We start from the raw sequence: 15,526 nt of genomic DNA on the forward strand, positions 1-15,526 counted from the left end.
CTTCGGAAGAAAGGCCTGGCAATGTACCTCCAAAAAAATCAGCCATTGACAACCTTATGGATTACAATTCTACTCTGATACACATGGGGTCACCTTGAGTTAGAATCACTGGACAGTAACAGGTTTGGTACAGAGGTCCTGACCTGTACATACATTACCAGCTAAACAGTAAAGTAGATACTGATATCCTCATTTTACACATGAGGAAATTGAGACAACAAGTAAAAGCTTGTCTAAGTTTACTTGAGGAAGTGATAAAATTAAAGTTTACTGACTCTGGTGTTCATTTATTTTCACTAAATTATATTCTTCTCTAACATTGAAAAAATTCTACATGGCCATTGGCTAAATGTCCATTTCTTTTGAGCATCTTTAAGGGAATTCCTTAAAAATTGGGAAGAGTTACCTCTTTGATCCTTCAAATGGCTCAGAATTAATGACCCTATTTGTCAAGTAACACACTTTCACAAGAACAAATGTTTAATAATCTGCATCATAAAACCACAAAGTAATAGGCCTATTGACAATGTTTAAAATGAATCTAAAGAGATCAGTTTGAGTTGAGGGAATGCTAAATTCTCTCAGTGAAGAACATGTACTAATTTATCCTGAGTTTCATTGGGAAAGCAGTTAATTCGCCTCCTACTATACTTGCTTGCAGACAGCTCACTTATTTGCTCCCCTATTATATTCTAAAGCATTTATGTCGCATGTGTTGTTGCCGCACCAGTAGTAAAGAGAAAATTCAATACATGTCAAATTATAGTACAGACCTTTATGTCTGTGATGAACCATAAACATGGTTGGAAGTCAGAAGAGATAAGTGTAGTTTAGAACTTGGCTGTCATGGCTGAGAATTGAGGAGGGGGCTTGAAGAAAGGCAGATATCTAGAAGTAGGGAAGAACAGACCTATATTGAAAGTCTACTGTGTTCTGGACACGTTAGCCCATTAACCCATTCAAAGTATTGTGGGAGGAACACTAGAAGCTCAGGTGTACCATCTGCATAGGACCCTGAGGAGGCCAGCCCAGGCCAAGCAGAGATTCTGGGGTAGAAAGCAGTGGGAAATATTGTTGTGTGGGCAAGATGGAAATAGACTGCAGAGGGGCTTGGATTCTGAGCTCATTTTTCAGGTGCTGAATACACAGCCTGGTGCTCTAGCACTGGGAGGCCTGCTGGATTCCCGAGCAGAAGCATAGCATAAAGAAAGTAGTTCAGAAATATGGGGAAACATGCTTCCTCTGTGTCATTAACAAGGAACTAGAAGCCACAGTATAATAACAAGTAGTGGTTGTTTTTAGAAAGGAGTCTCCTCCTCTGAACTTGACTGGATTGTAGGACAGATGCTAGTGATAATAGTGAATGCTTACATAACATTGACTGTGTGTCTGGCGTTCTTCTAAGTACTATAGGTTTATTCCTTCATTTATCCTCACAACACTCTTAGGAAGAAAGTGTTGTTATTATTATCATTGTCTCCATCATCCAGATGAGGAAACCAAGGCTTCTAAAAGCAATGTGCCCATGGTCACATAGAGAAGAAACCCAACATGCAGTGTGTGCTCACCTGGTAGCCATGTTCTTATGACCAATAACAGTGCATCCAAAATGGTCATTTGATGATATTAGTATCTGGTAGCATCTAGCTGTTTATAACTCTTAGTCGCAGCTTGACCAGATTGTTCTCAGAAGTGGCAGGCCCAACAGGGATGAGGTTACGTTCCCTGGTTCATGAACAGGGATTGACAACCGGATTCCAACGTTGGATGTGTGTGCTTTCCTCCCCTAGAACCTGGAGACTATGGGACAGTTCATTTGAGATCTTAAAATTATATTTATCTTCTAATAAAAGTCAAAATCAAATTAAGTGTGTGGATTATATCTGCAGTGTATTTTATTTATAAACATTATAAATTTCCTTCCACACACATGGCATACCATATGTGTACTTTTTTTCCCCCTACTAGGGGCTCAAGATCTGGATCGTATCCGACTCTCCACCTACAGAACAGCATGCAAGCTTAGGTTTGTTCAGAAGAAATGCAATTGTGAGTATGCCAGTTGTTTGAACTAATTAACTCCCCAACCCCGAATCCTATAGTTTACATTTGTTACTCTGTTTGCTAAAACTAGGGCTTTTTTGTTTTAGGTGTTGATAAAAATGTGTTTACCCAACAATAAAAAGTGTATTATGATACACAAACGGTAGAGAGAATAATCTTAAGTAACTCTGAAGCCTTAATTATTCTTCATGACTAAAGTATTAAAATGAATGAGCCTCTGGATGGGTATGTAGCCTAGTCCTTGGCATGGTTTAAATCTGGATGGATATTTGTCTTCTTTTTTCTAGCCTTGTTATTGTAAATGGAGTGGCATCAAATCGGTTTCCAAGAACTTTATAAAATAATCAAATATTGAATTCTCCTTAAATTTGTATTTCCTTTACAAGTATAGGAAAATATTTACAAGCTCCTGAAATCATTGAAGTTTCTTTCTGAAACTACAAAGTTAGTCTTTTGTATGAGAGTATTAGGAGTCCCTGGATGATGCAATTCATTAAGCACTTGACCACTAGACAAAGGACTGGAAGTTCAAACCCACCCAGAGGCGCCTGGGAAAACAGGCCTGCCAGTCTACTTCCAAAAGGTCATAGTCTTGAAAACCCTACAGAGACAGCTGTACTCTGACACACTATATCAAACAATAGCAAGAAAAGAGACAACAATATTTAAAGAAACAAAGGAACTTGTGTGAGCTGCTGCCCAGATTTTAAAATGTTAAAGTAGCAAGCTAGATCATTAATGACAGCTTTACGTTCCCTGCTGGGTCAGTGCTTCCATCATATTACCACATCCAGTTTCTCTTGAAAAAAAATATTGCTTAATAGTTCATGTGTCTGAACTTATTTTCTTGTCTGAAAACTGACTGCTATAAAAAATTAATAACTTCTCATTTTCTAATTAGCATCTTCTCTAATCACGATGCTATAAAAGTAGAAATCAATAATAGGAATTGCAAGGAAAAAAAAAATCTAATAAGTAGAAACTAAATAACACCTGGCTTAAAACTACTGGGTAATAGAAGAAATCAAAGATGGAATTAAAAAAAATTCCTAGAAATCAAATGAGACTGAAAACACAAGATGCCAAAACCTTTGAGACACAGCAAAAGCAGTGCTCAAAAGTACATCAAAAAAGAAGAAAGAACAAAAGTCATTTTCTAATTAGTATTGGATGAATTAAAAAAAAAAAATGAAAATCATGATCTCCTCCTGAGTACGTGCACATAGTTCTTAAATAACTGGCATGGGGATTCAACTCTTGGTGAACATTGAAACCAGCCATGTTGTCATCTCTACTGATCCAGAGTCTCCAGCAGACACTTAACCAGCGCCCTGGGCAGCTACCCGCAGCCCAGGCCTCTTAGGCTTATAGCTGATTGTGACTGTGAAGATGGGGACTGTGCATCCATTCCAGTTGTCTGTCTACGGCTTATTCTCCAGCCCCACAGGGCTGAAGTTTGGACTAGGAGGAAAATCATAGGTTGGTCAAATATCAAATATATGTCTTGATTCCTTGCAGTAAGCTAAACCAATTTAGAAAAAGGAATGAGAGAAAAAGCACTACAGGTTTTAGAAGGAATTTGTGGTTGTATTTGTAGCCCTGGGTATTGTTGAGTCAATAAAAATCCTTTTCAGTACTAGTGTTAGGAGACAAAGAGAATGTACCCACAAAAGAAAAATCTACCCTCTGCCCCACCAGCCACCACCACCTCACACTGAAACAAAAGGAAGCATTTCCATGTGTTCAGTACTGAAAGGTGATGGGTTTCTCCCACTTTCTGACCACTTATTACCACTAGAATAGCCCCTGAAGTATGGGGGTTGAGGGGGAGAGTAGGGTGGTAGTGCTGTCCACCTTAAAGCTTTTACAAAACAGAGTCTTTCTTAGGCTCCTTTCACTAGGGCTGGGGATTTTAAGAAAGATTTTTAACTTCGGTAAGTATAAGCCCAAAGAACGCAAGCCAAAAATAAAATAAAATGAAACATGCAAAGCTCATAGTGATTTGGCAGCACTCCATCGGACAATACAAGGTACATGCATGGTGTTAGCCCTAGCTAGGGTGCTCCAGCAACCCACTGGCCATATGCCCTTTCTCCTGCTTTCTGATAATAGCCCTTTCTCATTCTTAGGCATCTCCTTTTCTTCTTCCTTTCCATTCTGGTCCTCACCCTTTGTCTACACCCTGAATTGTGTCTAAGTCACACTAACCTTCTTGGAAAACAGTGGGGATGAAGTAAGGGTGAGAGTTCATTCTTCATAGTAGAACCTTCATACCTATCCATTTGCCCCTCTGTATATCCATTCACTTACCTCTTTATTTAGTAACCACATAATGAGTTCCTACTGTACGTTCAGAACAGCAGGGTGGTGCAAATGGTTAAGCATTCAACTACTAGCCAAAAGATTGGTGGTTCAAACCCACCCAGAGGTCCCTCAGAAGACAGGCCTGGTGATCTGCTTCCAAAAGGTCACAGCTTTGAAAACCCTATGGAACAGTTCTACTCTGCACACATGGGGTCACCATGAGTCAGAATCTACTCAAAGGCAACTAACAACAGCAAAAACATCTGTCTGTTCATGACAGAATTCTCACCTTCCATGCGAGAGACCTACATCTGATTCCTGGACAATGCACCTCCTGTATGGACTCCACCCATCTGTCATTGGAGGCTTGCATGTTGCTATGACGCTGAACAGGCTTCAGCAGAGCTTCCAGAGTAAGATAGACCAGGAGAAAAGGCCTGGTGATCTACTTCTGAAAATCAGCCAACAAAAACCCTGTGGATCACAATGGTCTGTTCCACAACTGATCCGGGAGATGGCACAGGGATGGACTACATTTCTTTTCATTGCCCATGGAATTGAGTAGACGGACTTTTAAACAGACTTTAAAATAGCATGGAGTGTAATGATCGAATATGTACTTGGTGATATGGGAGCACGAAGGAGGCAGTGCCCTGACTTGGAGGGGTGGGAACTGCTGAGTGAAGTGTCCTGGAGGAGGCGACATCCACGCTAGGTCAGAAAGAATTATTAGATGTTAAGCAGACATCTTATAGACTTATAAATATCATGCATTTTAGGATGAGGAAAGAGATCCTAAGCAGAATAAAAACTGAGGCATAAGGGAGGATAACAAACATATTTTGAATACCCTGCTAAAATTCAGCTTCTTTTTTAAATTCTTTCTACCTTGATCAAAAGTGTTAAATGCAAGTACTGTATGTGTTTCCTGCACTTTCCTTGCTGACGATAAATATAACCACTGTGATATTTAGAGGCACTCATCAAATACTAACACAATTGAGTTTGGCTTATCTTAATCAAAGATGGAGTCTTCCTTGTAGGAAGGTAACAGAAACAGTGGTGTTTCTGTGACATGACATTAGTCAGCATTGAATCCGCACCACTGTATTAGAGGAAGGTAATTTTGTCTGCAGTAAAACCTGACCCACAGCAAATTATGCTACCTTGTAATGGAGCTTTACTCTAAAATAAAAGGGATAAGAAAAAATCCAGGTAATATATTTGTAAGTGCATTGCTTTATTAGAAACTCTTATTATAGTATCTACTTCATAGAAATCAATGAAAGGATCTTAACTGAGAAGAGGTGTATTTTTAGGGCCAGATTACTTTACAGGTAAAATTTATTTTGTATATTAAAACAAAAAAAAAAACTGAGTTTAAAAACTACAACATGAAGGATAAAACCTAAGAACTGACTTGTGTAAAATTATCACTTAGAAAAAATAAACATTGTCTGAATATAGTGTGGAGTGTATAGATTTTAGATGATTTCTTTTTTTATCTAAATTCAAAGATCAGAAATAGCTAATGCCACATTTTTCCTTCCCCACAGCCCTTGCCCACCCTGTTTATGGCTACTCTGTTCACAGCATTGATTGCTATCACTGCCCTTCATGTCCGTTCCCCTTAATGCAGTTCCTGATGGATGCTGAGAATAACTGGCTTGCAGGGTTCTAAAAGGACTCTAAACCAGGGGCCAGAAAGGTACAGCCTGTGGCAGTGGCGTCACTAGGGAGGCACAGGGGATGCGGACCACACTGGGTAATAATGTCAAAGGGGGTGACATCAAAATGACTGTAAAATTTTTGTGCAGTGTTTCAGCAGAAATTTATTGTTTTTTATAGAAATATCCCTGTAGTTAGTTATAACAACAAAAAGATTTTCCAAGACCAAACCCATTGCCTTGAGTTAATTCCGACTCATAGCAGCCCTGTAAGACAGAGTAGAACTGCCCCATAAGGTTGCCAAGGAGCGCCTGGTAGATTCAAACTGCCAACCTTTTGGTTAGCAGCCAAACTCTTAACCACATTGTCACCAGGGTTTATAGGTATCAATATACCTACAAGGCTAAAACTCTGTGCTGATTTACTTTTCAGACCTTCTAATGCACTCAGGTCAGAGCTGTCACTATTACCCAGTTACAATGATGCTTGGAATCACGTGGTTTTTTCTGTCTGCGCTACAAGCACATGCTGTTGTTTTTATTGATGCCGGTATTTTTATAGTCGCTGATTTTGTCAAATTTTCTGGTGTTTTAGCTACATTATTATGGTAATTAGCATGGGGGTGATACCATGAGTTACCACACTGGGTGACACCAACCCTAGTGATGCCACTGGCCTGTGAGCTAAATCCAGCCCACTGCCTCTTTTTGTACAGGCCCTGAACTAAGTAGTTTTTACAGATGAATGTTGTTGTTGTTGTTGTTAGATGCCGTCAAGTTGGTTCGGACTCGTAGCCACCCTGTGTACAACAGAATGAAACACTGCCTGGTCCTGCGCCATGCTCACAATCATTGTTATGCTTGAGCCCACTGTTGCAGCCACTGTGTCAATCCATCTTGTTGAGGGTCTTCCTTTTTTTTGCTGGCCCTCTGCTTTACCAAACATGATGTCCTTTTCCAGGGACTGATCTCTTCTCACACACATCTAAAGTATGTTTGATGTAGTCTTTCCATCCTTGCTTACAAATGAATATTTGTAATTAATTTTATAATAGGAAACATTAACTTTTAACCCCGTTGAAGTGAAATGGTTCCCCCCTCAAAAAAAAAAATTCTATTTTTCTCACTAGGAGACCTGTATTACAAAGAAATATGCTCAATTTTTACTGTATTTTGAACGTTGTCAATAAAAAATTTGATTTCTTTGTTATACATAACCAGTTGCCGTCAAGTTCAATCAACTCCTGGTGACCTCATATGTGTTAGGGTAGAATTGTGCTCCACAGAGTTTTCTGGGGCTGATTTTTCAGAAGTAGATCTCCATACCTTTCTTCTGAGGTAACTCCGGGTGGACTCGAACCTCCAGCCTTTTGGTTAGCAGCCAAACACATTAACCATTTGCGTCACCCAGGGACTCTTGTTATATATGTACCTACATAACATCCTTGATTGCGCCTCATAAACTGCAAAGACTAAATATTTACTATCCAGCCCTTTACCAAAAACTGGTTGCCAATCCTGCTATAAAAGAAGAGTTTTAAGAAACCCATGTCTTTTTTTTTCGGGGAAAAGACTCACCATTCCTTCAACTTTTCTCTGTAGGACCTATTTTCCAAATCAGCCTCCTCCCCTGATTATTCATCTTCACACCCTGTTGTACTCTCCTTCCTGAGCCATGAATAGCACATTCTTTAGTAGAATTTTTTTCAAAAATGAATTTCTCTAAAAATTGGGCACTGAGTCAGCTACTTTATACTCTAGAAGGAATGTGGTAGGATGTAGAGCAGTGAGTTTATACAAATAATATTCCTGAAACTCATTTCTTATCAGCATCCTTCTCTTTAGCTTCCAGATATTTTTGGTGGCTTTCCACAAAAAGAAAGGCCCTGTACCCTTTATAAACTGTGCGTGAAATTGCAACATTTCAGCCTTTATTTTAAACAAATCACTGGATTTCTACTAGCACATTTTTTCCTTGGCCAGCACTGACATGGTTAATGATCCAGTTACCCTGTAATGTCAGCAGATCTTTCTTCAGAAATCACTTTGGAGTCAATGAAACGCAGCCCAAAGTTTATGAACAAAAGAACAGGCAACAAGAGAAATCAATCAGAAGTATCTAATCCCTCCTTTTTAATGGATCTTGACTGAATGCAGAGAATTCCAGAAAGATGTTTACCTCTTTAATTGAGGGTGGGGAGGCAAGGGGATACTCTCACCCACTCCCACAGCTGACATTGCACCATCTGTTAGTCTGCTGATTACAGTATGAATTTTCTTTCTGCACTCAGATCAACTAAAATCTAATTAAAATTTTGTTTAAAAGGAAAAGAAGCAAAAGCAAATATATATATATATATATATATTTAATTTTTTTATCTGTGCTTTCAGAGTTCTTCAAAGTACCTTTCCTCTAGTGAATGAAACATTTTTAAACATACCCTTCATCCAAATATAGTTTTCCTTACGTTAGAACACATGGTTTGTTTTTTAATGTCTCTAAACTTCTTTCAGAATGTCGTTTGAACCAAAATATGCGGTTACTTGTTTACAGAAATGTTTTTCTATCACTGCACAATTAACCTGAGTGCCATGAAAGTATTCTGTGCATTAATGGATATGCTACTTTCGTTTCATTTTTCAGCCAGCCAGATGACTGGTCTTATGTTGCAGGAGTAGTCTTTAGACATGTTTTTGCCATGAAATACTGATACTCCACTCACTTCTCCAAGCTCATTTGTTCAAGCTAGTGCCCCATCTCATCTAACAGTTTCTATAGGTCAGAAATCTAACACAGCAAGACTGGATTCTCTGCTAGGGTCTCACTGGGCTAAAATCAAGGTGTTGGCTGGGACTGGGGCTTTCATCTGGGGCTTGGGTCCTCTTTCAAGTTCACTGGTTATTGGAAGAATTCATTTCCTTGTGCTTTTAGCATTGAGGTCCCCACTTCTTTGCTGGCTGTCACCCAGGGACTACACTAAGTTCCTAGAGGCCACCCACATTTCTTGCCACGTGGTCCCCCCCCCCAGGCAATTCAGAACATGGATGTTTGCTTCTTTATCCAGACCAGCCAGAGGACCTTTCTATGACTTCTTCTTCTGTGAACAGCCAGATAAAACATCCTACTTTTAAAGGAGGTTGTGTCAGACATAACCAGATAAGCTCCCCATTTTTAAGGTTAGCTAATTTGGGACTTAAATTACTTCTGCAAAATCCCATTGCAGCAGTACTAGATTAGTGTTTGATTGAATGAGTGGGAGAAGGCATGTGTTCCCCAGAGGAAAGGAATCTGGGCCGGGGGTGGGGTGGGGGAGGTTTGCATCTTAGAATTCTGCCTACCACTCTACACAAACACATATGGACTTTCCATTTTCCGGGTAATGATACATACAGATCCTTGGATGACAAAATAAATTTTTAACACTTTCATGGTTTGGGGGACAGAATGCACCCACAAATATTTTCAGGTTCTTAGGTTCCTCAGGAGGAAGCTTGTCGCACTAAAATATATGCTACCCTCCAGTGGGGCTTCTGTAACAGTGAAAAATGAAAGAAATGTTCCTTGGTGAAGATTCTCTAAGGTAGAAAGCTTAGGTATGAAGCAGTGTGTTTGGGTCAAACTTTGGTCTGTTTGGCTTTTGTACAGCTAGGTAATCCTTGTAGGCATCTTTATGGCTTCCTGTGTGATCGTTAGGGAGCCCTGGTGGGTTTGGTTTGTGTGTGTGTGTGTGTGTGTGCATGCACGATGTTTGAAAAATCAGAGGTGCCCAATGTAAATTTTAACGTTTTTTGGGACATATGTGCCCCAAAAAATATGTATTAAAATCCATAGTTCATAGCAAAATTTCAGAAATGCTCCTTGATTCAGCATGCCTTCCATTAATGAAAACACATGGTATCAACAAAAAAATTCAAAGCAGAAAATAATTAGGTCTTGAAAGTGAAAACTTTATGCAGGAGAGACGAAACCCACAAAACAACAGAGATAGAGAAGGATTCTTCACACCCAAGGAGTCAGAAGGAAGAGCAGTATCATTAAGTTAGGGAAATAAATGGCGGCTGACTAACCCTTGGAGCATAATTATCTTTGTATTGTTCGGAATGTTTTTGATACATAATTTTTATTCCTGTTGTTGAATCATTCTAGGCGCTACTTAGAATAAGGAAAAGTGCATTGCCTTGGAATACAGTGTTCCCAAAAAGTCCCTGTGGGAAAGTGGGTGGTGGGAGCAGAACATAAACAAACCCATTAAAGATGCCTGCATAATATGGCCATGGAAAAACTGCTCCTCTCTGACTCCTCTCCGGGCACCCTGGTAAAATTGTTTCACCTTCATTAAAGCAAATTTTGGTAGAGAAAACCTATGATTTTAAAGTCCCGATGCTTGTGTTGTGGGTTTAATTAAAACTGCTTCTTCCCTTTAATCGCTTTTGTTTTTAAGATCTTAGAGTTTGAGTTTTATTTCCTTGTTAGTATTTTTATTTTTAGAGAATGCTGGAAGCTTTGTCTGCTCAAACTGCTGCCATTGTAGAACCTTAACCCAACACCTATAGTCCTGTTAATAGACATCTGGATGGAAGATACATTGGCTTCTTTCCCTTCCTCTTGCTTTTGCGTTATACCTGGAAGTATGTCAACTGAGCACTTTTCCTTTCACAGTTTAGGAAAATGCATAACTTTAAATGCCCTACTCAGCTGGGAAAGAGTAGTGCATACAGAGGAATGCCTTTCAAGCTTCCCCAACCCCATCCTACAGGTGCCAAGACAAGATTCAACAGCCTTCCCCTAGTGGCCTGCCAAACCATATTCCTGGGAGCCTGCCTGACTGGCCCGGAGCCCGTCAGCAGACCAATGAAGGGGCACAAAAAGGATGCCCTCCCACAGCCTGGCTCCCAGAATCTCCATGTTCTGGTGAACATTGAGAGAAAACAGATGGCCAGGAGGACGGAGGTGGGAGAATGGCCTCTCCCACATAATCACACCTATGATTGTGCAGAAAATTCATTCCTAGTACCACCTTGGTTTACTCTTCATTGAGGCTTTCTTCACATATTTTGTAGTTGTTATTAGCGGTCACTCACTTATTGATTCATTCAGTAAGTATGGTGTCACATTCACTGTGTGCCAAGCATTATGCTAGACCATGGAAAACAAGTGTAAAATAAAAAGTGAAGTATTCAGAGTTCTTTGCCCTTTTGTAAATTTCTCTCACACGGAGTTCAAATATATGCATATTCATTTTAGTATCCCTTTGAGGGAATACTGATGCTACTAATGGATGCCAAGGGCAAAGGAGGGACCCAAAGACAGTGTCTGGAGGAGTTAGAGCCAAGGACAAGGAAGGTAGGAGGGAGAAGTCAAAAGTCAATGGTTCTGAGTAACGAGCCCCTCAAAGCACCAAACACTGGAAAGACCAACAGAGAAATAAAACCTTTGAATATGAATATTTTCTACCACAAATCAAAGCGAATTCACAAACGTTTAAATCCTGAATCAGATCTCGTCACTCCTCTGCTCACATTCCTTCAGGGGCTCCTCGTTTGCCTCAGAGGAAAAGCCTCAGTCCTGAAAATGGCCCAGTGGGCCCCACATGATCTGGCCTTGTTTCCTGTCTTACTTCATCTCCTACCTGATCACTCTGTTCCAGCCACACAGGACTCCTGCCGCACCTGGAACACACCAGGCGTGTACTCTTCTCTTCATAGTGCCATTGCACCGGCTCTTCCCCGAACTGGAACTCTCTTCCCATAGAAATTCACATGGCGACTTCCTCACCTTCAAGTCTTTGCTCATTCGTCATCTTCTCAACAAAACCCCTATCCCAGCTCTCCAGTTTCCTCATCCCATTGCCCTACTCTTTGTTTTTCCCAAAGCACTTGCAACTTTCTAATACACTGTACACTATATAATTTACTTAGTTGTTATGTTTAGTATTTGTCTTCCTTGACTCAGATCTGGGCTCCTACAGGGGGGAAAAAAAATCAGTTTGTGTTGTGTGTGCCGAAGTACCCCCAAGTATCCCCAGTACCTGGCATATAATAGGTGTTCAATGAATACTTAATAAATGAATGGACCTGTTGAGACTACTGGGGTGAAGCTCTTGAGTAAGTAAATGATGGCAAATGACAGAGTATGGCTTACAAAATCCACTGCCATTGAGTTGATTCCAACTCATAGCAACCTGATAGGACAGAGTAGAACTGCCCCATATGGTTTCCAAGGAGCGCCTGGTGGATTCAAACTGCTGACCTTTTGGTTAGCAGCCATAGCTCTTAACCACTACGCCACTAGGATTTCCACTAGAGTATGGCTTAATGCCTATTAATTAATTTAAAATGAATAAAATGCTACTGATAGCCTAATTAGTGTGTTTTCATTAATATATTGTAGGAACAAAAAATATTTATGTATGTCTTTCTAGGTTTACCCAAATGCTAAGTACCCCTAACCCCGTTTTTCTATTAAAATAGCTTGAATTTATGTTCTTGAACATACTTTTTCTACTATGTCATTCTTGTTGTTAGGTGCCCTCTAGCCAGTTCTGACTCATAGCAACCCGATGCACAACAGAATGAAACACTGCCTGGTCCTGTGCCATTCTCATAATCATTTTTATGCTTGAGTTCATTGTTGCAGGCACTGTGTCAATCCATCTCATTGAGGGTCTTCCTTTTTTTTGTTGACCCTGTACTTTACCAAGCATGGTGTCCTTCTCCAGGGACTGATCTCTTCTGATAACGTGTCCAAAGTATGTAAGACATAGTCTTGACATCCTTGCTTCTAAGGAGCATTCTGGAAGTACAACCCCATGTTTGTGAGGGACTGCAGTAGTTAGAAAAGCCTAATTACTGAACCTGTGACTGGAAGCCATGTGACAAAACCCCTTACAATGACAGCCCTCTGGATTGTGGGGTCTCATGGACAAGGTTAGTGACAGATTGTGATTTCCTTTCTCTGAGTTATTTGAGAGACCTTAGAAATTTCAAGTCATGTTTTAAAGCTTGATACAGAAATCTCTTCAGCGGATGGGTGGGGATAGTTACATTAAATCCTAAAAACATAAATATCCAGAAAGCAAACTACTTTGTTTTCCAAAAAGCAATAGCTAACTGCTTTAGGTGAAGGGAAAGACAACACTCAATACATGGAAGGTCAGCTCAATTGGACTGGACCAAAAGCAAAGAAGTTTCCGGGATAAAATGAATGCTTCATAGGTCAGCGGAGCAAGGGCAGGGGTTTGGGGACCATGGTTTAAGGGGACTTCTGAGTCAATTGGCAAAATCATTCTATTATGAAAACATTCTGCATCCCACTTTGAAATGTGGCGTCTGGGGTGTTAAATGCTAACAAGCGGCCATCTAAGATGCATCAATTGGTCTCAACTCACCTGGAGCAAAGGAGAATGAAGAACACCAAGGTCACACGACAACTAGGAGCCCAAGAGACAGAAAGGGCCACATGAACCAGAGACCTACATCATCCTGAGACCAGAAGAACTAGTTGGTGCCCGGCCACAATCGATGACTGCCCTGACAGGGAGCACAACAGAGAACCCCTGAGGGAGCAGGAGATCAGTGGGATGCAGACCCCAAATTCTCACAAAAAGACCAGACTTAATGGTCTGACTGAGACTAGAGGAATCCTGGCGGTCACGGTCCCCAAACCTTCTGTTGGCCCAGGACAGGAACCATTCCCGAAGACAACTCATCAGACATGAAAGGGACTGGACAGTGGGTGGGAGAGAGATGCTGATGAAGAGTGAGCTAATTATATCAGGTGGACACTTGAGATTGTGTTGGCATCTCCTGTCTGGAGGGGAGATGGGAGGATAGAAAGAGTGGGAAGCTGGCAAAATTGTCACGAAAGGAGAGACTGGAAGGGCTGACTCATTAGGGGAGAGCAAGTGGGAGAAGGGAGTAAGATGTATGTAAACTTATATGTGACAGACTGATTGGATTTGTAAACGTTCACTTGAAGCTCAATAAAAGTTAATAAAAAAAAAAGCAATAGCTAATATATTTAGACAAAATACTTTTAAAGAACAATTGCATTTTTCATTATGTGAAGTATCATGTGGAATGGCACTTTACTCTCATTTTTCCATAGTTTTGTATTTTCTACCTAAATGGGTCTGATGCCTTTTTAATTTTTTAATATCCTGGGAAATACTGTCCCAGCCATTTTTTTTTTTTTCCAACGTTGGCCACCAAATAGATGAAGCTCTGAGATGTAAACCAGGTGTCTGAAAGGCAGGCACATGGCTAAGTGGAACCCAGGCCACTCACCATTGCTTTGTTGGCTCTCGGTTTTCTCTTCTAGCTTTAAGAGTGATGAATAAAGGTTGCATTAATGTGGCAATCCGAAAGTATTTCTGAAGTTTTATTTTTAAAAATGTCTATTTATCAATGACTTGTGTTATAAAATAGAAGCTCTGTTCTACTGAGATACAGTATGTTTTCTTAACTCATTCAGCAAATATGTATCAATCACCCTCCATGTGCCAGGCACTCTGTGGACAGTACCATGAACAAAACATAAAAAACACCAGCCCTCATGGAACTTGCATTCTAACAAATAATAACAGTAATTTCAGATAGGTATGAGTGCTATAAGGACAACATATCGGGGTGATGGAATAGAGAGTGACAGGGTACCACATTACAGAAAGTGGACAGAGAACTCATCTCTGAGGCATTGGTATTTGAGCTGGGATGGGCCAAGAAGCAGCAGCCAGCCAAGTGAAAATCTAGGGAAGGGGCAAAGGTGAAGCAACTGGGAGCTCTATAACCTAGGAGCAGAAAGAAGGCCGGAGGGTCTGAGGCATAGTGGGCAAAAACTCCAGGTGAAGAGGTTGAAGAGGTCTACAGGATCCACATTATGTGCTGCCCTGTAGGCCATCGTATGAAACTCGAATTTTTATTTCTATTTTTTTGGTGGGCAGTGGGAAACATTAAAGGGAATAAAGCAGGAAGTGACTTAGATTTTTTTTTTTAAGCAGACTTTAAAAATTATATATACAAACAAAAATTATATTTTTGGTATGTTAACAAGAGTTACCTTGATATACGCAAACTAAGTCCCAAATAAAAAATTTAAAATATAATGCACATGACCAAAAATTCTAGAAAGATATCTGCAAGGCAAAACACTCCTTTTATCATGCCCATCTTGTTCAGAAAGATCTCATGACTGTATATCCCCACACCTGTATCTGTAGAATTAAGTTCAAATCCCTTCATTTGAAACTAAATCCTCTCACTCTAAGAAGTTTGGACTTAATTCAAAGGGCAACAGGAAGCCACTGCAGGATTTTTATCAGGGTAGTGATAGGATCATAATTTTGTTTTTGAAAGATCTCCTTGTGTGAGTGTTAGACCAGGTAGTGGGTAAGAGAGGTTATAATAGTGACCTGAACCAAGATGGGGGCAGTGCAGCTATGAACTGGTCATAGCCCCAGGGTACTGACCACTTGGCACTGATCATATGCTCT

At 40.3% G+C, this 15,526-nt stretch overlaps 1 protein-coding gene across 15 annotated transcripts in view; it reads left to right on the plus strand.

The window, feature by feature from the left end:
• Nucleotides 1-15,526, plus strand: part of DTNA (dystrobrevin alpha) — a 451,514-nt gene that overhangs the window by 276,736 nt on the left and 159,252 nt on the right. For all 15 annotated transcript variants that reach the window (XM_049901507.1, XM_049901509.1, XM_049901502.1 and 12 more), the window contains one exon: nt 1,969-2,049. In XM_049901507.1, the coding sequence (XP_049757464.1) occupies nt 1,969-2,049 (81 nt within the window). The remainder of the gene's footprint in view (nt 1-1,968; nt 2,050-15,526) is intronic.

This window comes from Elephas maximus, chromosome 11 (assembly GCF_024166365.1).
Source record: "Elephas maximus indicus isolate mEleMax1 chromosome 11, mEleMax1 primary haplotype, whole genome shotgun sequence".
Lineage (NCBI taxonomy): Eukaryota > Metazoa > Chordata > Mammalia > Proboscidea > Elephantidae > Elephas > Elephas maximus.